A 15,818-nucleotide genomic window follows, 5' to 3' on the forward strand; every position below is an offset into this window, starting at 1 on the left:
TTCCCTGATTCCCAATTACAGACGGTGGAATGTGAGACAGTTTCCCTGATTCCCAATTACAGACGGTGGAATGTGAGACAGTTTCCCTGATGCCCAATTGGTGATGGTGGAATTTGAGACATTGAGCCTGATACCCAAACAGAGATGATTGAATGTGAAACAGTTTCCCTGACACCCAATTAGAAATGGTGCAATTTGAGACAGTGACCCTGATACCCAATTAGAAATGTTGGAATGTGAGACAGTGAGTCAGATAACCAATTAGTGCTGGTCGAACGTGAGACAGTTTCCCTGATTCCCAATTACAGACGGTGGAATGTGAGACAGTTTCCCTGATTCCCAATTACAGACGGTGGAATGTGAGACAGTTTCCCTGATTCCCAATTACAGACGGTGGAATGTGAGACAGTTTCCCTGATGCCCAATTGGTGATGGTGGAATTTGAGACATTGAGCCTGATACCCAATTAGAAATGTTGGAATGTGAGACACTGACCCTGATACCCAATTATAAATGGTGGAATGTGAGACAGTGACCCTGATACCCAATTAGAAATGGTGGAATGTGAGACACTGACCCTGATACCCAATTATAAATGGTGGAATGTGAGACAGTGAGTCAGATAACCAATTAGTGCTGGTCGAATGTGGGATTGTTCATTGATGTAACAACCGAATTGTCAGATTTCACGTTGTCTGCTCGTGAGGATCCCGACGCATGGTGTCCGATCGGTGCCAGTGCCGCAGCAGCCCGGCCCCAGTGTCCTTTTATCTCAGACCCCGGTGTGGGGTGGGGGAGCGTGTCGAACAAAATATGAAATGGCATTGAGTTATGATGCTGAAAAGACTTCAGTTTTTCTCATAATTTAATTAATTTAAAAATTACAGTGAAGGTATCTTTCACCACATTTTTCATCTGAACTCTGAATTTATTTTGAGTCATGGCGTCAATACAAGTGTTTGTGCAGCAACTCAAGAGCTGGAGCATTAATCCGAGGTCTTGTTGAAACCGAGGTCGGAATACAGACTCATATCCCAAAAAATACACTCAGTTCCTTACAGAATAGACCATAAACACCGCTCATAACAGTATGAAATTGCCCTGGGCCTGGAATTCCTGGGCTAGGAGCCATGTTAAATCTGGGTGGGTGGTACATCCGCTTTTTAACCCTGCAAATCCCACCGGTAGTGGGGCGGGAGTTGATTGTGACCACCTCCTCGCGGACATCCCCATAGGTGGTGGGACTGGTGGAATGACAGGTCTATTTGATGGTTAGGGCCAGATCCTCGCGGGAGTGGAGTCCATCAATTGAGTACCACAGATTGCTACTGGCAGGAGGGAGATATTGAAATTTTAATTTTAATTTCAATAACATCAAACATCTTCAGCCGGAATTGCTTGTCCCAAAATGTCACGGCGGGGAGCAGGTGTGAAATGCCCTGCCCCACTTGGGCAGCGCCCCAGCAACCATGGAGATGGTGCGGGAGCCCAACCCTCCGCTCAAATGGGACCCACCCCCGCATTTTGGACCGGGTTAGGGGCAGTTGACCGGCCCAACTGTGTCTCTATCACAAAACCCGGGGAAGAGTAGATCGGTCCCCCTGTGTCTGAATCACAGACCCCGGGGAAGAGTACATCGGTCCCCCTGTGTCTGAATCACAGACCCCGGGGAAGAGTAGATCGGTCCCACTGTGTCTGAATCACAGACCCCGGGGAACAGTAGAACGGCCCCAATCTGTCTGTATCACAGACGTGGGGGGATAGCGGAGCGGACCGAATATTAGGTCGGATTGAGCGCTGAAGTGGGGAAATGTTTACCTCTTCTCATCAGTTACTGAATTTTACAATGAGAGTGAACGGATATTTCATCATATTCTTGAACTGTTCTCTGAATTTGTTCTGTGTCACAGCATAAATACAAGTATTTGTGCAGCAACTCAGGAGCTGAAGCATGAACCCCAGTTCTTGTACAAAATTATATGGAGGTATAGAACCAAGCCCCAAATACCACACTCCTCTCCATACAGAATACACCAGAAACACCGCCCAAAATAGTATGAAATTCGCCGAGATAAGGTACAGTAAAATTATAGATTTCCTTCGGCTCTCCATCTCTGGGTCACTGGCATTCTCTCCTATGGTCTGACCCCGGAGTCTCCTGCGGACTCTGCTGGCCACTGAAATGTGTCTGACAGTGAAAGCATTGAGCAGCAGAATCAGAACACATGGGACAAAAGGGGTGAGAATATGATGAAGGAATTCGATTGCTGCAAAGACACGTGACGAACCATAAGCTTCTGATGTATCGCATAAAAACGGCAAATTAAAAGGATTATATCGCCCTGTAAACATAAAGTACCAGAAAGTGTTCTTCAAACAGCTCAGCACGGTCACTGTTCCGAGAACCACAGCCGCCGTTCTGTCCGTGCAATATTTAGTTTTCAGCTTCTGGCAACTAACAGCCACATATCGATCAAAGGTGAAAGCGACGGTGAACCAGACAGAACAGTCTGTGGCTGCATAAAGCAGGACGGCGTGGAAATTACACACTTTGACATAATACACTACAACTATCCAAACATCATAAAGTGTCGGAATTTTCTTCAGTATCAGATCGATGATCACGACCAGTAGATCCGCCGCTGCCATCGCCACCAGGGAGCGAGTGACACATTTGGAGAGTCCGCACTTTCCCCGAGACAGGATCACAATGGTCAGTAAGTTAACTGTAAGGAAGGGAAATAAACAGGAAAGTTATATATCAGTCTGGGAGTAAAAACAATAGTTTGATAGAGTGAGAGGTGAAATTTGTTCGTCCGTCCAGTGTTGGGATGTGATTATTCGGGTCTTTCTGCTGGAGACAGCAGGTAAAATTGGTCTTCGCAATTAGCACAAAACGGGATCATAGGGAATCGGTAGCCGGTTTTACACAGCGAATGATTTCGGTTTGTTTTCCTTTGACTTCAATCTTAAAGAAAATGGGGGGGGGGGTGTAAAGCGGGCGGCGGGCTCGGTGGAAGGACCAATTTCAGCCCCAGGATTTAGAGTGATCTGTACCGAATTGAAAAATAAATAAATGGACAGAACTGAACAAAATTGGAGCAATAACATTTTGACCATGAATCAGAAAATGACTATTGATGACATGGAATTTCTCCGTTTTAACCGAACCACCGCTCGATACTGTCTGAACAAATTAAAATCCCCGAAGTTTGAAGATTTCAATCTCAGATTATTCTGAGGAAACATGGGCATTGGTTCAGTTGCCAAACACCTGCTCCTGATCATCATCCGGGGTCATGTGTTAAAGCAGGAAAACCTGCCCAGTTTCCTGCTCCTGATCACTGTCCATGGACCGTGGGTTAGGGAGTTGTGTATCAGCCCAGGTTCCTTATCAATAAACAGGAACCCTGGGTTAGGGAGTTGTCTATCAGCCCAGGTTCCTTATCAATAAACAGGAACCCTGGGTTAGGGAGTTGTCTATCAGCCCAGGTTCCTTATCAATAAACAGGAACCCTGGGTTAGGGAGTTGTGTATCAGCCCAGGTTCCTTATCAATAAACAGGAACCCTGGGTTAGGGAGTTGTGTATCAGCCCAGGTTGCCTGTCAATATCCAGGAACCGTGGGTGAGTGAGTGGGGTATCAGCTCGGATTCCTTATCACTATCCAGGGACTGTGTGTTAGTGAGTGGAAAATTTGCCCATATTGCTGCTCCTGATCACTTTCCAGGATCCGTGGATAAGGAGTGAAGAATCAGTCCAAGTTCCTGCTTCTGATCACTGTCCATGAACCATGGGTTGGGGAGTGTGGAATCAGCCCAGATTCGAGCTCCTGATTTCTAACCAAGATCCGTGGTTTATGGGGTGGAGAATCAGTCCAGTTTCCTGCTCCTGAACACTTCCCAGGAACTATGGGTTAGGGAGTGGGCAATAAGCCCAGTTTCCTGCTCCTGATTACTAGCCAAGAACCATGGGTTAAAGACGGGGAATCAGCCCAGGTTCCCGCTCATGATCACTGCATTTTGAAAATGGACATGAACCAATGTGATGCACCGAGAAAGGGGATAGCGAGACTGGACCACCATTTGGAATATGGGAGAGCAGTGACGGAATGAACCAGCGAGCGGCGGGTGTGGACCTGGATCAGACTGGACTGTGATATCCCGTTGTGTGCCAGCGGCAGCCCGTGGAATCAAAACCGAGCAAAAAAAAAATGCCTGCAAGGGAAGACAGTTATTGAATTCAAACAAATCGTGTTGGAAACTATTGAGCAAATTCCAGATTCAATCAGGAGTTCATTCAACGGTTGATTGTAAAAATAGTCAGTAACTGGATTATCTGTTGAAATCGGAGCTCTCACATCCAAAGTATGTAATGTGGATCATGTGACTGATTCAGAGACCGGCTCTCCACTCACATTCCAATTAATATTTGTGAGAATGGACTGTCACGTTAAATGGCTGAACATATAACTGACGCTGCAGTTTGAGCAAAGTAACAACACAAAGGTGAGCAGTGTTAACCTGGTGCTTTTCATCTTTTAGTGAGAATGGAAAGGGTTCCAATTGACACAGGAGATATGAGACCATAAACTGTTAGAGGATTTGGGAATCATGGTTCCCTTGTTACAATCAATTGGAATCATTGAAGTGAAGTAAAACAGAAGATGACAAACACTGATTGTGGGCCTGGCGATGAGATCCCCAAAACTGAGCCCGACCCGCTCGGGATTGAAATCTAATTTCAAAGTGATGATTAGAATCATCTCATAACCGCCCAGAAACATTGACACTACTGCACAGCTGGAGATCATGGATTGTGAGGCGCCGACTGGAGCTAATTCACTCACAGATATTTTCAAACGTGAAAACGTCTTTTTGTAATCTACGGGTCAGGGCAGTTTCTGCAACTCTCTATAATTAACCACACCCAACACAACTTAAAAATTCATATAAACCCATGAACACATATTTCTCGTCTGATACTAGTTCACATGTTAATAAAAAACTGACAACAAATTAATAATCCAATACGTCTTGTGTTAAAACAGTGAAAAGTAAGGATTAACAATTGATGGAACGGATACCAGTGAATTGGTGGCTCTGTACCAATAACATGAAGCGACCATAGTGCAATATCAGACACACAAAAGGAGTGCAGTTAATGACTCGATACAGTTTCATCAACGACAAGAACAGTAATATGCTTGAACATGGCTTTCAGAATTCATAAAATAAATAGACTTTCCAGGAACAGCAGCAGCCCTTGTCAGAACAGTAAATGAAAAGAAATGTCGTCGAATTAAACACTTATTGCAGATTTAATAGCTGGAGATCGTAACTTACCCGGAACAGCAAACACAGCGAGGATCGGATAGTAAATCGTTTGTCTATCCAAAAGAGCGCAAAATATTCGCAAAGTCAAATTCATCCTTTCACCCTCTGCCGAGCCGTTGATTCCTGTTAGTGCCGGAGGTGATGCTCCCACTGGCACTGTGAGGTAACACATTGAAAGGAGACCCTTAATTATTGCAGCAGGAAACCCTCCAGTGACACAATAATGGCCCATGGAGGCTGAAATTAATCACAGTCACTGAAGAAAAAAGTTCAGTTGTACCCTTACACGACAACACTTTTTATACCATTAATATTTAATTAACCATATATTGTAGAGGGATGAGTAAAACGCCACAAACCGCAAAATATTATATTACTAACTAATGATCTCGTGATGTGAACGGGCATTGGGGGTGAAAGGACTGAATTGTGGGATTTAGTCTCAGTCGGAGTTTGTACTTAAAGGCAGTTCAGCGGTGATGTGCGGTTGGACAGGAGATGTTTATAATTCATTGTGTAAAGTCCGTGAGCGGATTTTGTTTGTTGTGAGAGTTGTGTACGAGTGGGGCTCGGACTAACATTATTCACATGTTTAACTGATGTAGTTGGGCACAGAAGGATGGCAGTGCAGTGTTACCCTAAAGAACGTCTTGCCTCACCAATCTGGTGAGATTCATGATCAAGTGATTAGGTTCGTGGATGAGGGGAGCCCAGCGGACATTGTACACAGTGATTGTCAAACTGCCTTCAACATGGTAACACCTAATGAATTGAGTCCTGTGAGATTAGCGGTCAGATCTGGGATTGGATAAGGAATTGGGTGCATTGTAGTGGACAGAAGGTATTTATTAATGGCAATGGTCCTGCGTGGGTATCGATCGCTCGTGGATCCCCGCAGGAATCAGTGTTGCGGCCCTTGCTCCTCACCATCTTTGTAAAAGATCTGGATGAAATCTGGCCACAGTTCCCTGGATGTTGCAAAGATATGTGCGGGTGTGAGAACTATAGATGAGAAAAATCGATTACAGGCAGATCAAGATGCGAGGGGAGAATTGTCGATGGTCGCGCAGCAGGTCGATGACAATAAATGGAGACAAATGTAGTGCTCGAATCAAAGAGTCATAAAATCATAGAAAGGTTACAGCACGGAAGGAGGCCATTTGGCACATCGTGACTGTGCCAGCTCGATGCAAGAACAATCCAGCTAGTCCCACTACCCCGCCCTATACCCGTAAGCGCTACAATTGTTTTCCTTTCAAGTATAGAACCGTAGAATTATAGAAAATTTACGGCACAGAAGGAAGCCATTCAGGCCATCATGTCCGCCCCGGCCAAAAATGAGCCAACCAGCCTAATCCCACTTTCCAGCACTTTGTCCGTCGCCTTGTACGTCACGGCTCATCAGGTGCACAGCCGGATACTTTTTAAATGCATTGAGGGTTTCTGCCTCTTCCACCGAATCAGGCGGTGAGTTCCATACCCCCATTTGTCACTCGGTGAAAAAAGTATTCCTCAGCTCCCCTCTAATCCTTCTACAAATGACTTTAAATCTATGCCCTCTAGTTATTGGCCTCTTTGCTAAGGAAAATAAATCCTTCCTATCCACTCTATCTCGTCCCGTCATTATTTTGTACACCTCAATTAAATCACCCCTCAGCCTCCTCTGTTCCAAAGAGAACATACCCAGCCGATCCAATCTTCCATCACAGCTAAAATTCTCCAGTACTGGCAACATCCTAGTAAATCTCCTCTGCACCCATTCTAGTGCAATTACATCGTTCCTGAAATGTGCTGACTAGAACTGTACACAGTACTCAAGCTGTGGCATAGCCAGTGTTTTATACAGTTCCAGCATTACCTCCCTGCTCTTATATTCTGTGCTTCGGCTACTGAAGTTAATTATTCCATATGCCTTCTTAACCACCGTATCTACCTCTACTGCTATGTTCAGGGATCTGTGGACATACACTCCAAGGTGCCTCACTTCCTCTACACCTTTCAGTATCCTTCCATTTATTGTGTACCCTCTTGCTTTGTTTGCGCTCCCCAAATGCATTACCTCACACTTCTCTGGATTGAATTCCATTTGCCACTTTTATGCCCACCTGACCAGTCCTTTGATATTTTCCTGCAATCTGAAGCTTTCCTCCTCACTATCTACGATATGCTAATTTTTGTATCACCTGCAAACTTCTGAATCATGCCCGCTACATTTTAATCCAAATCATTAACATATCTCTCCCAAAAAGCAAGGGGCCTATTACTGAGCCCTGAAAAACCCCACGAGAAACAGCCTTCCAGTCACAAAAACACCCGGAGACCATTACCCTTTGCTTTCTGCCACTGAGCCAATTTTGGATCCAACTTGCCAATCTCCTTTGGATCCCATGGGCTTGCACTTTTTTGACCAGTTTGCCTCGTGGAACATTGTCAAATGTCTTGCTAAAATCCATGTTGACGACATCAAATGCACGACCCTCATCGACCCTCGTTACCTCCTCAAAAATTCAATCAAGTTCGTCAGACACTGCCTTCTCTTAACAAATCCACCCTGACTGTCCTTGATTACTCCGTGCCTTTCCAATTGCAGGTTTATCTTATCCCTCAGAATTGATTCCAATAATTTAGCCACCACCGAGGTTAGACTGACTGGCCTGTAATTACTCGGTCTATCCCTTGCTCCCTTTTTAAACAATGGTACAACTTCAGCAGTCCTCCAACCCTCCGGCACCACGCCTGTCTCCAGTCAGGATTTGAAAATGATGATCAGAGCCTTCGCTATTTTCTTGGCTTCCGTTAACAGCCTGTGATACATTTAATCCCTTGGTGATTTATCTAATTTCAAAGATGCTAATCCCCTTAATACTTCCTCTCTCACTATGTTTATCCCATCCAATATTTCACACTCCTCCTCCTTAACTACAATGTCTGCATTGTCCCTCTCTTCTCTGAAGACTGGCGCAAACTACTTATCCAGTTCACTTTTGAAAGCCATGGTTGAATCTGCCTCCACCACACCCTCTGGCAGTGCATTCCAGATCTTTACCACTCGCTGTGCGAAAAAGTTTTCCCTCAGGTCACCTTTGGTTCTTTTGCCATTCACCTTAAATCAATGTCCTCTGGTTCTTAACCCGACTGCCAAAGGGATCAGTTTCCAAAATGGAACTGGATAAACACCTAAAAAGACAATGATTGCAGGGCTACGGTGATAGTGCAGGGGATTGGGACCAGCTGGATTGCTCTTGCAGAGATCCTGCACGGACTCGATGGGCCGAATGGCCTCCTTCCGTGCTGTAAACTGTCTATGATTCTATAATTCTAATTATAAAGCCGTCAGTCCCGTATGCTTTTTTTAACCGCTTTCTCAACCTGCTCTGCCACCTTCAACGATCTGTACACATATATTCCCAGGTCTCTCTGTTCCTGCACCCACTGTAGAATTGTACCCTTTAGTTTATATTGCCTTTCTTCATTCTTCCTACCAAAATATATCACTTCACACTTCTCTGCGTTAAATTTAATCTGCCACTTGTTCGCCCATTCCATCAGCCTGTCTATGTCCTCTTGAAGTCTATCATTATCCTCCTCACTGTTCACTACACTTCTAAATGTTGTTTCATGTGCAAACTTCGAAATTGTGCCCTGTGCATCCAAGTCGATGTCATTAATATATTTCAATAAAAGCAATGGTCCTCGTACCGAACCCCGGGGAACACTGTACACCTTCATCCAGTCCGAAAAACAACCGTTCACCATTACTCTCTGTTTCCCGTCACTGAGCCAATTTCATATCCTTGCTGCCACTGCCCCTTTTCTTCCATGGGCGTCAAATTTGCTGACAAGCCTATTACGTGGCACTTTACCAAACACCTTTTGGAAGTCCATATACACCACATCAACCGCATTGCCCTCATCAACCCTCTCTGTTAACTTTTCAAAAAACTCAATCAACTCAAATGCACGATTTGCATTTAAAAATTACGTGCTGGCTTTCCCTAATTAATCAACGCTTGTCCAAGTGACTGTTAATTCTATACCGGATTATCGCTTTTAAAATTTTCACACGTTCCGAGGTTAAATTGGCTGGCCTTTAGTTGTTGGGTTTATCCTTACACCATTTTTTGAACAAGGATGTCAAATTTGCAACTCTTCAGTCCTCTGGCATCATTTCGGTACTTAAGGATGATTGGAAGATTTTTTGTAGCACCTGTGCAATTTCCAGCCTTATTTCCCTCAGCAACCGAGGATGCATCCCATCCGTCAGGGTGACTTATCTACTTTAAGTACAGCATGCCTTTATGGTACCTCTTCCTTTTCAATTCTTAGCCCATCCAGTATCTAAACTATATGTTCCTTTACTGAGACTCGAGCAGCATCTTCCTTCTTTTTAAATTGTAAACAATTTTACAACACCAAGTTATAGTCCAGCAATTTTATTTTAAATTCACAAGCTTTCGGAGGCTTCCCCCTTCCTCAGGTGAACGATGTGAAATGAAGTCCTCGAAATGAAATCGCATTTATAATTCACAGAACAATGCTTGGTGAGTACAGACAGTTTTTTCAACTGCCCGTTGCCAAGGCAATCAGTGTGCAGACAGACAGGTGTTACCTGCCAGGTCTCACAGAATATACAAATCACCAAAAAAAAACAAAAAACCAACAAACAAAAAAAAACAGAGATAGAGAGGTAGAAACATAGAAAAGACAGCAACTGACCCGTTATATTAAAAACAGATAACATTTGTTCGCTGGTGGGGTAACGTGTAGCGTGACATGAACCCAAGATCCCGGTTGAGGCCGTCCTCATGGGTGCGGAACTTGGCTATCAATTTCTGCTCGACGATTTTGCGTTGTCGTGTGTCTCGAAGGCCGCCTTGGAGAACGCTTACCCGAAGGTCGGTGGATGAATGTCCATGACTGCTGAAGTGTTCCCCGACTGGGAGGGAACCCTCCTGTTTGGCGATTGTTGCGCGGTGTCCGTTCATCCGTTGTCGCAGCGTCTGCATGGTCTCGCCAATGTACCATGCTCTGGGGCATGGTACTTTGCATCTGTCTTTTTAAAGACAGATGCAAAGTACTCATTTAGTAACACAGCCATGCCCTCCGCCTCCATGAGTAGATTCCCTGATCGGTCCCAGCCCTCTCTTACTACCCGTTTACTGTTTGCATGCCTGTAGAAGACTTTTGGATTCTCTTTTATGTTTGCTGCCAGTCTATTCTCCGACTCTCTCTTTGCCCCTTGTATTTACTTTTTCACTTCCTCTCTGAACTTTCTATATTCAGCCTGGTTCTCACTTGTGTTATCAACCTGACATCTGCCACAGGCCACTTTTTTCTGCTTCATCTTACTCTCTATCTCTTCTGCACATCCAGTATCTCGACTACCTCCTCTTTTACTATGACTTACTGTTTTCCTCCCTCAGCCTCTGCACCGAGCCACTTCTCATCCTCGGTGATTTCAACTTCCATCTCAACTCACCTTGCCCTCTCTCCTCTGTGTTCATTTTCCTCATTTAATTTTTAACTCCATATAAACTCGCCTACCCATATTCACGGCCAACTTCGAATTGCCACCTCACGTAGCATGTCTACTACTATCGACTCAATCACAGAAAAGGCCATCTCTGATCACCCCCTTGAATCCCTCACCACTCACATTCCCCTTCCCCATTGCCCTTTCTATCCCCAATTCATTCTCCAACCGCCGTTGGAAACCGTCACTTACAACTGCAATTTCAAATTCCCAGAAGCCCAGTTTTTGGCCCTCCAATCTTCACGATAGCTACCGGTTTGCAAAATCTTACCCTCACCTCCACCTTTGATGCCCTTGTCCCATATAAAACCATTACACTCGCAAACCCTGTTTTTCCCCCTTGGTATGGTCCTTATCTCCAAAAGACATAGATTTGAACTTTTATGGCGGACTGCTGGTTTATTCATTGATCGCCAGATCTGGCTGGACCACATGAAGCACTTTCGGGTCCCACTCTCCTCTGTGGAAACTGTTTCCTAATCCAGGATCATCCTGGGATGCAAAGATAACCGCCGGCTTCTCATTTCCACTACCAACCGTCTTCTTAATCCCTTGACCCTCCACCCTTACCGCCAACAACAAGTGCAAAGAGCTGGAGGACTTCTTTGACATAAAAATTGCGACCAGCCGTTCAGCCCGCATCCCTCCATTCCCTTAGCCCAGCAAGCCAAACTTACCCCCACGACCACCCTGCCCGAGCCCAGAACTTGCATCTTTCTCTGTTTTCTCTCCCTTCTCCCCTCTTCCCCTCTCCGAGCACATCTTGTCTATGACCCACCTCCTTGCTCCTCAACTCTATTCACACTAAACTGCTGACCAACCACATTCCCGACGTAGCCAACATGCTACCTGACATTGTAAACGGTTCCCTCTCCTCAAGTACTTAATCCCTCCCTTTAATGTCTTCCGTAATTTTCGCTCTCCTTAAAATAAACAACTCTCGATCCAGCCGTCCTTGCAAATCAAACCCTATCTGCAATCTTCCTTTCCTCTCCAATGTCCTTGAACATATTGTCGGCTCCCAAATCCGTGCCCGTCTTTCCTGCAACTCAATGTGTAAACCTCTCCAAGCGGTATTCTGCCCGTCACAGCAGTTAAACGACACAAATGAAAGACACAAATGCGAGCCTGTGCGACTGTGCCCATGGTGAACTATCCGTCCTCATCCTTCTCGAACTCTCTGCAGCCTTTGACATGGTTGACCAGGCCATGCTCCTCCATCGTTTCTCCAATTTGCCCAGCTGAGTGGGACTGGCCGTGCCTGTTCAACTATTAAATATCCAGGCGTCGTCCAAACATAATGCCATTATGAAAACGCGTCCTCCCTGTATCTGGTTAATCTCTTTTCAATGCGCCTGTGCAGTATCATCTATCTATTCTTCATTGTTCCCTCTTCACGGGGAAGAATGGCATGGCCTTCGCTTCCTCATCTCCTTTCGCTACATCTCTCTACAGTCTTTTTATTTCGTACTTTCTCCTGATTTTCTGGCCTTAAGCCCGGTACATTTATTGTCTGTTCCCGCAAACTGTTAGTGAGTAATGTCTGTTAACAGGCCCTGACCATGTCCCATGTGTGAACTACTTGTTCTGCAGAATTAGTTTAATGTGGCAGTGTTTGATATTCGGAAATGCAATAGGATACTCCTCGTCGGGCCCGAGATAGCGGTTTATGGTCGCTATTGGATGCTGGACCCACCTCAGCTATACAGACCCTGCCCACATCCTGAACCCAGACTCGTGCACTTTTCCATATGATCACTGGATACGAAGCAGGAACTCTAGGCAATGTTAGCCCCAAACCAAGGAATACTAACTCCAATTTTTGTGTCCCATTGCAGCCCAGACTGAGCCCCACCCTGTGGCTTCCCGTCTGTGCATTTATCCAGTGCCCCACTGGAGAACATTCAACCCCAGATGGGTATGTTAGTGTAGTGGGTATATTACTGGACTGGAATTGAAGAGAAATAGACTAATAATCCAGAGAACATCTCTTCAATCTGTCTCAAATGTGGCAGTTTGAGAACTTGAATTCAGTGAAAATAAATAAAAAGCTATTGTCAGTAAAAGTGACAATGCAGCTGTCGGAGTGTCGTAAAAACCCAAGTGGCTCACTAATGTTCTTCCCCGGTGTCGTTTACATTTGACTCCAGTCCAACTCCAACGTGGTTGACTCTGAACTGCCCTCTGAAGTGGCCGAACAAGCCAAAGGTTTGTATCAAACCGTGACAAAGAGTAACTCCCTAATGGGCATTGTGGGAGCACCTGCGCCACATGGACTACTGCGGTTCAAGAAGGCCCACCGCCACCCTCTCAGGACAGCAAGGGATGGGCAATCAATGTCGGAGGTGCCAGCGCCGCCCACATCCCGATGACATCCTGCAGAAGCAGCGCTGGAGGGGGAGTGGGCTGGTTCACATGACCCTCTACCTGCGGCTCTGACGTCACAAGGGGAGATGGCGCTCGCTCAGCTCGACCTGAAACCTGTTGAATGTCCTTTCGGATTGAAACCCGGTTAAAGGGGAGGGACAGAAAATCTACCTATTGATCTATTGAGATCAATAACGTTAATAAAATGAAATGATCAAATTGCCACTCTCAGTCCGAGCCTCGATTCCTGCAGCGAAATCAGTTTTTTCTCTCCAGTTGAACTGAACCGATTACCCCACAGTCTCAAAAGATTAAAGATTAAATACCAAATATACACACCATAGAACATAGTAAATAACAGGGGGACTGGGGTTAATAATTAAAGACAAATGTCACCAATAAAAGTGATTGGATCGTATATATATTTTAGGACGCTTTCATTGGGAGCGATGTTGTCAATGTCGTTGAGCCATTGACAACGCGGCCTAAATTGCGCATGCCCGATGTAGATGACGTCACCACGCAGATGTGATTGGAAATCATCGAATCGTTGAAGCACAGAAGGCCATTCGGCCCATGGAGCCCTTGTAAAAGCAGAAGACCGTCAGAGCACAAGGCGATAAGAGATAGGTGCAGGAGTAGGCCATTCGGCCCAGCGAGCCTGCTTCCCCTTTTATTGAGATCATGGCTGATCTGATTTTTACCTCAAGTCCACTTTCCCGCCCTTTCCCCGCACCCTTTGATTCCCTTGCTGATCAAAAATTTGACGAACTCAGCCTTGAATACATTCAATGAGTCAGCCTCCACAGCTTTTGGGGTAAAGAATTCCAAAGATTCACCACGGTCTGGGAGAAGAAATTCCTCCTCATTTCCATCTTAAATGGGCGACCCCTTATTCTGAGACTATGCCCCTCGTTTTAGATTCCTCCATGAGCTGTAACATCCTCTCAGCATCGACCTATCGAGTCCCCTCAGAATCTTGTAGGTTTCAATAAGATCTCCTGTCATTCTTCTAAACTCCAATGAGTATAGACCAAACCTGTTCAATCTTTCGTCATAAGAAAACCCTTCCATTCCCGGAATCAACCGAGTGAACCTTCTGTGAACTGCCTCCATTGCAAGTATGTCCTTCCTTAAATAAGGGCACCAGATCTGTACGCAGTACTCCAGGTGTGGTCTCAACAGTACCCTGTACAGTTGTAGCATGACTTCCCTGCTTTTATATTCCATCCCCGTACAAATATTCCGTTTGACTTCCGGGTTACATATCAATCCAATTAGTCCCATTGCCTGCTCTTTCCCGTGGCCCTGCATATTTTTCCCTGCAAATATTTATCCAAAACCTTTTTGAAAGCCACCATTGAATCTTCCTTCACCACCCTTTCAGGTAATGCATTCCAGATCATAACTATTCGCTGCCTAATAGTTGACAAAATCAACACACTCTTCATTCAGAAATGCTGAAACAAAAACAGAAACAGCTGGAAACACTCAGCAGGACAGGCAGCACAGGTGGAGAGAGAAACAGGGTTACCTTTTCAAATGCAAGGTCTTGAACCTGAAACGTTAACTCTGTTTCTCTCTCTACAGATGCTGTCTGACCTGATGAGTATTTCCAACATTTTGTCTTGCTGATCGTCACTTCGTATCCGTTGTCAGTGGATGTTTCCTCGATTTCGAATGCGGCCGAATCGCGCATGCGCGTTGTGCTTGACGCCATCTTGCATACACGTGCGTCAATGCTGCGTTGTCAACAGTTCCTCCTTCTCGGATTTGTGTGGAAAGGCACGGAATGGTGTAATAGTGATATTTCATCATGCGAACTGAAATTTCAGAAACTAATTGCGAAAGAGAAGACTTTCCAAATTGCAAATGTGTATTTTCCTCAATTGTGAATTTTTAAAGCTTTTTGCTAGAGATTGTCAAAGCAAGTATATTCCTATAAGAAGGAAAACAGTGGCATCCAAAGCTAGAGCTTCCTGCATGACAAAGGCAATAGACGTTAAAACAAAAATGAAAAAAGGAGTTTTACGACAAATGTCAGGAACAGAATACATTTGAAAACCAGGCGGAATACAGGGAATGCAGGGGGAATTGAAAACTATATCAGAAGGGCTAAGAGAGCGTCTGAGGAAAGATTCGTAGGTAACATAAAAAGGAAATCAGGAATATTTTATACACGTTGAAAAAGTAAAAGGATAGTTAAAGGAATAGTGGGGCCGATTGGGGACAAAAAGGCAATCTTCTTGTGGAGGCAGAGGGTGTGACTGAGGTAATGAATGACTACGGTGCATCTGTCTTCACAAAAGAAGAAGATGAAGTCAATGTCGCAGTAGAGGAGGGGAGTAGAGATATTGGGTTGGATAAAAATAGATAGGAAGGAGATGCTAAATAGTTTGGGATTACTCAAAGTTAACAAGTCACCCCGTCCATTTGGGATGCTTCCTAGGTTGCTGAGGCACGCAAGGATGTTGTCAACAGAAGCTCGGACAACAATCTTTCAATCCTCCTTGGATATGGGAGTGGTGTGAGAGGACTGGAGGATTGCAAATGTTGCACCCCTGTTCAAAAAAGTGGAGAGGG

The 15,818-nt window shown here is 45.0% G+C and overlaps 1 protein-coding gene across 1 annotated transcript; it reads right to left on the bottom strand.

The window, feature by feature from the left end:
• Window positions 1–1,827: 1,827 nt before the first annotated feature.
• LOC137319828 (probable G-protein coupled receptor 139) lies at window positions 1,828–14,955 on the bottom strand. The gene is made up of 3 exons (XM_067981749.1): window positions 14,838–14,955; window positions 5,345–5,491; window positions 1,828–2,726 (listed from the first exon to the last, which is right to left on the bottom strand). The coding sequence occupies exons 1-3, from the start codon at window positions 14,953–14,955 to the stop codon at window positions 1,828–1,830; spliced, it is 1,164 nt and encodes a 387-aa protein (XP_067837850.1).
• Window positions 14,956–15,818: the final 863 nt, after the last annotated feature.

This window comes from Heptranchias perlo, unplaced genomic scaffold (assembly GCF_035084215.1).
Source record: "Heptranchias perlo isolate sHepPer1 unplaced genomic scaffold, sHepPer1.hap1 HAP1_SCAFFOLD_90, whole genome shotgun sequence".
NCBI lineage: Eukaryota > Metazoa > Chordata > Chondrichthyes > Hexanchiformes > Hexanchidae > Heptranchias > Heptranchias perlo.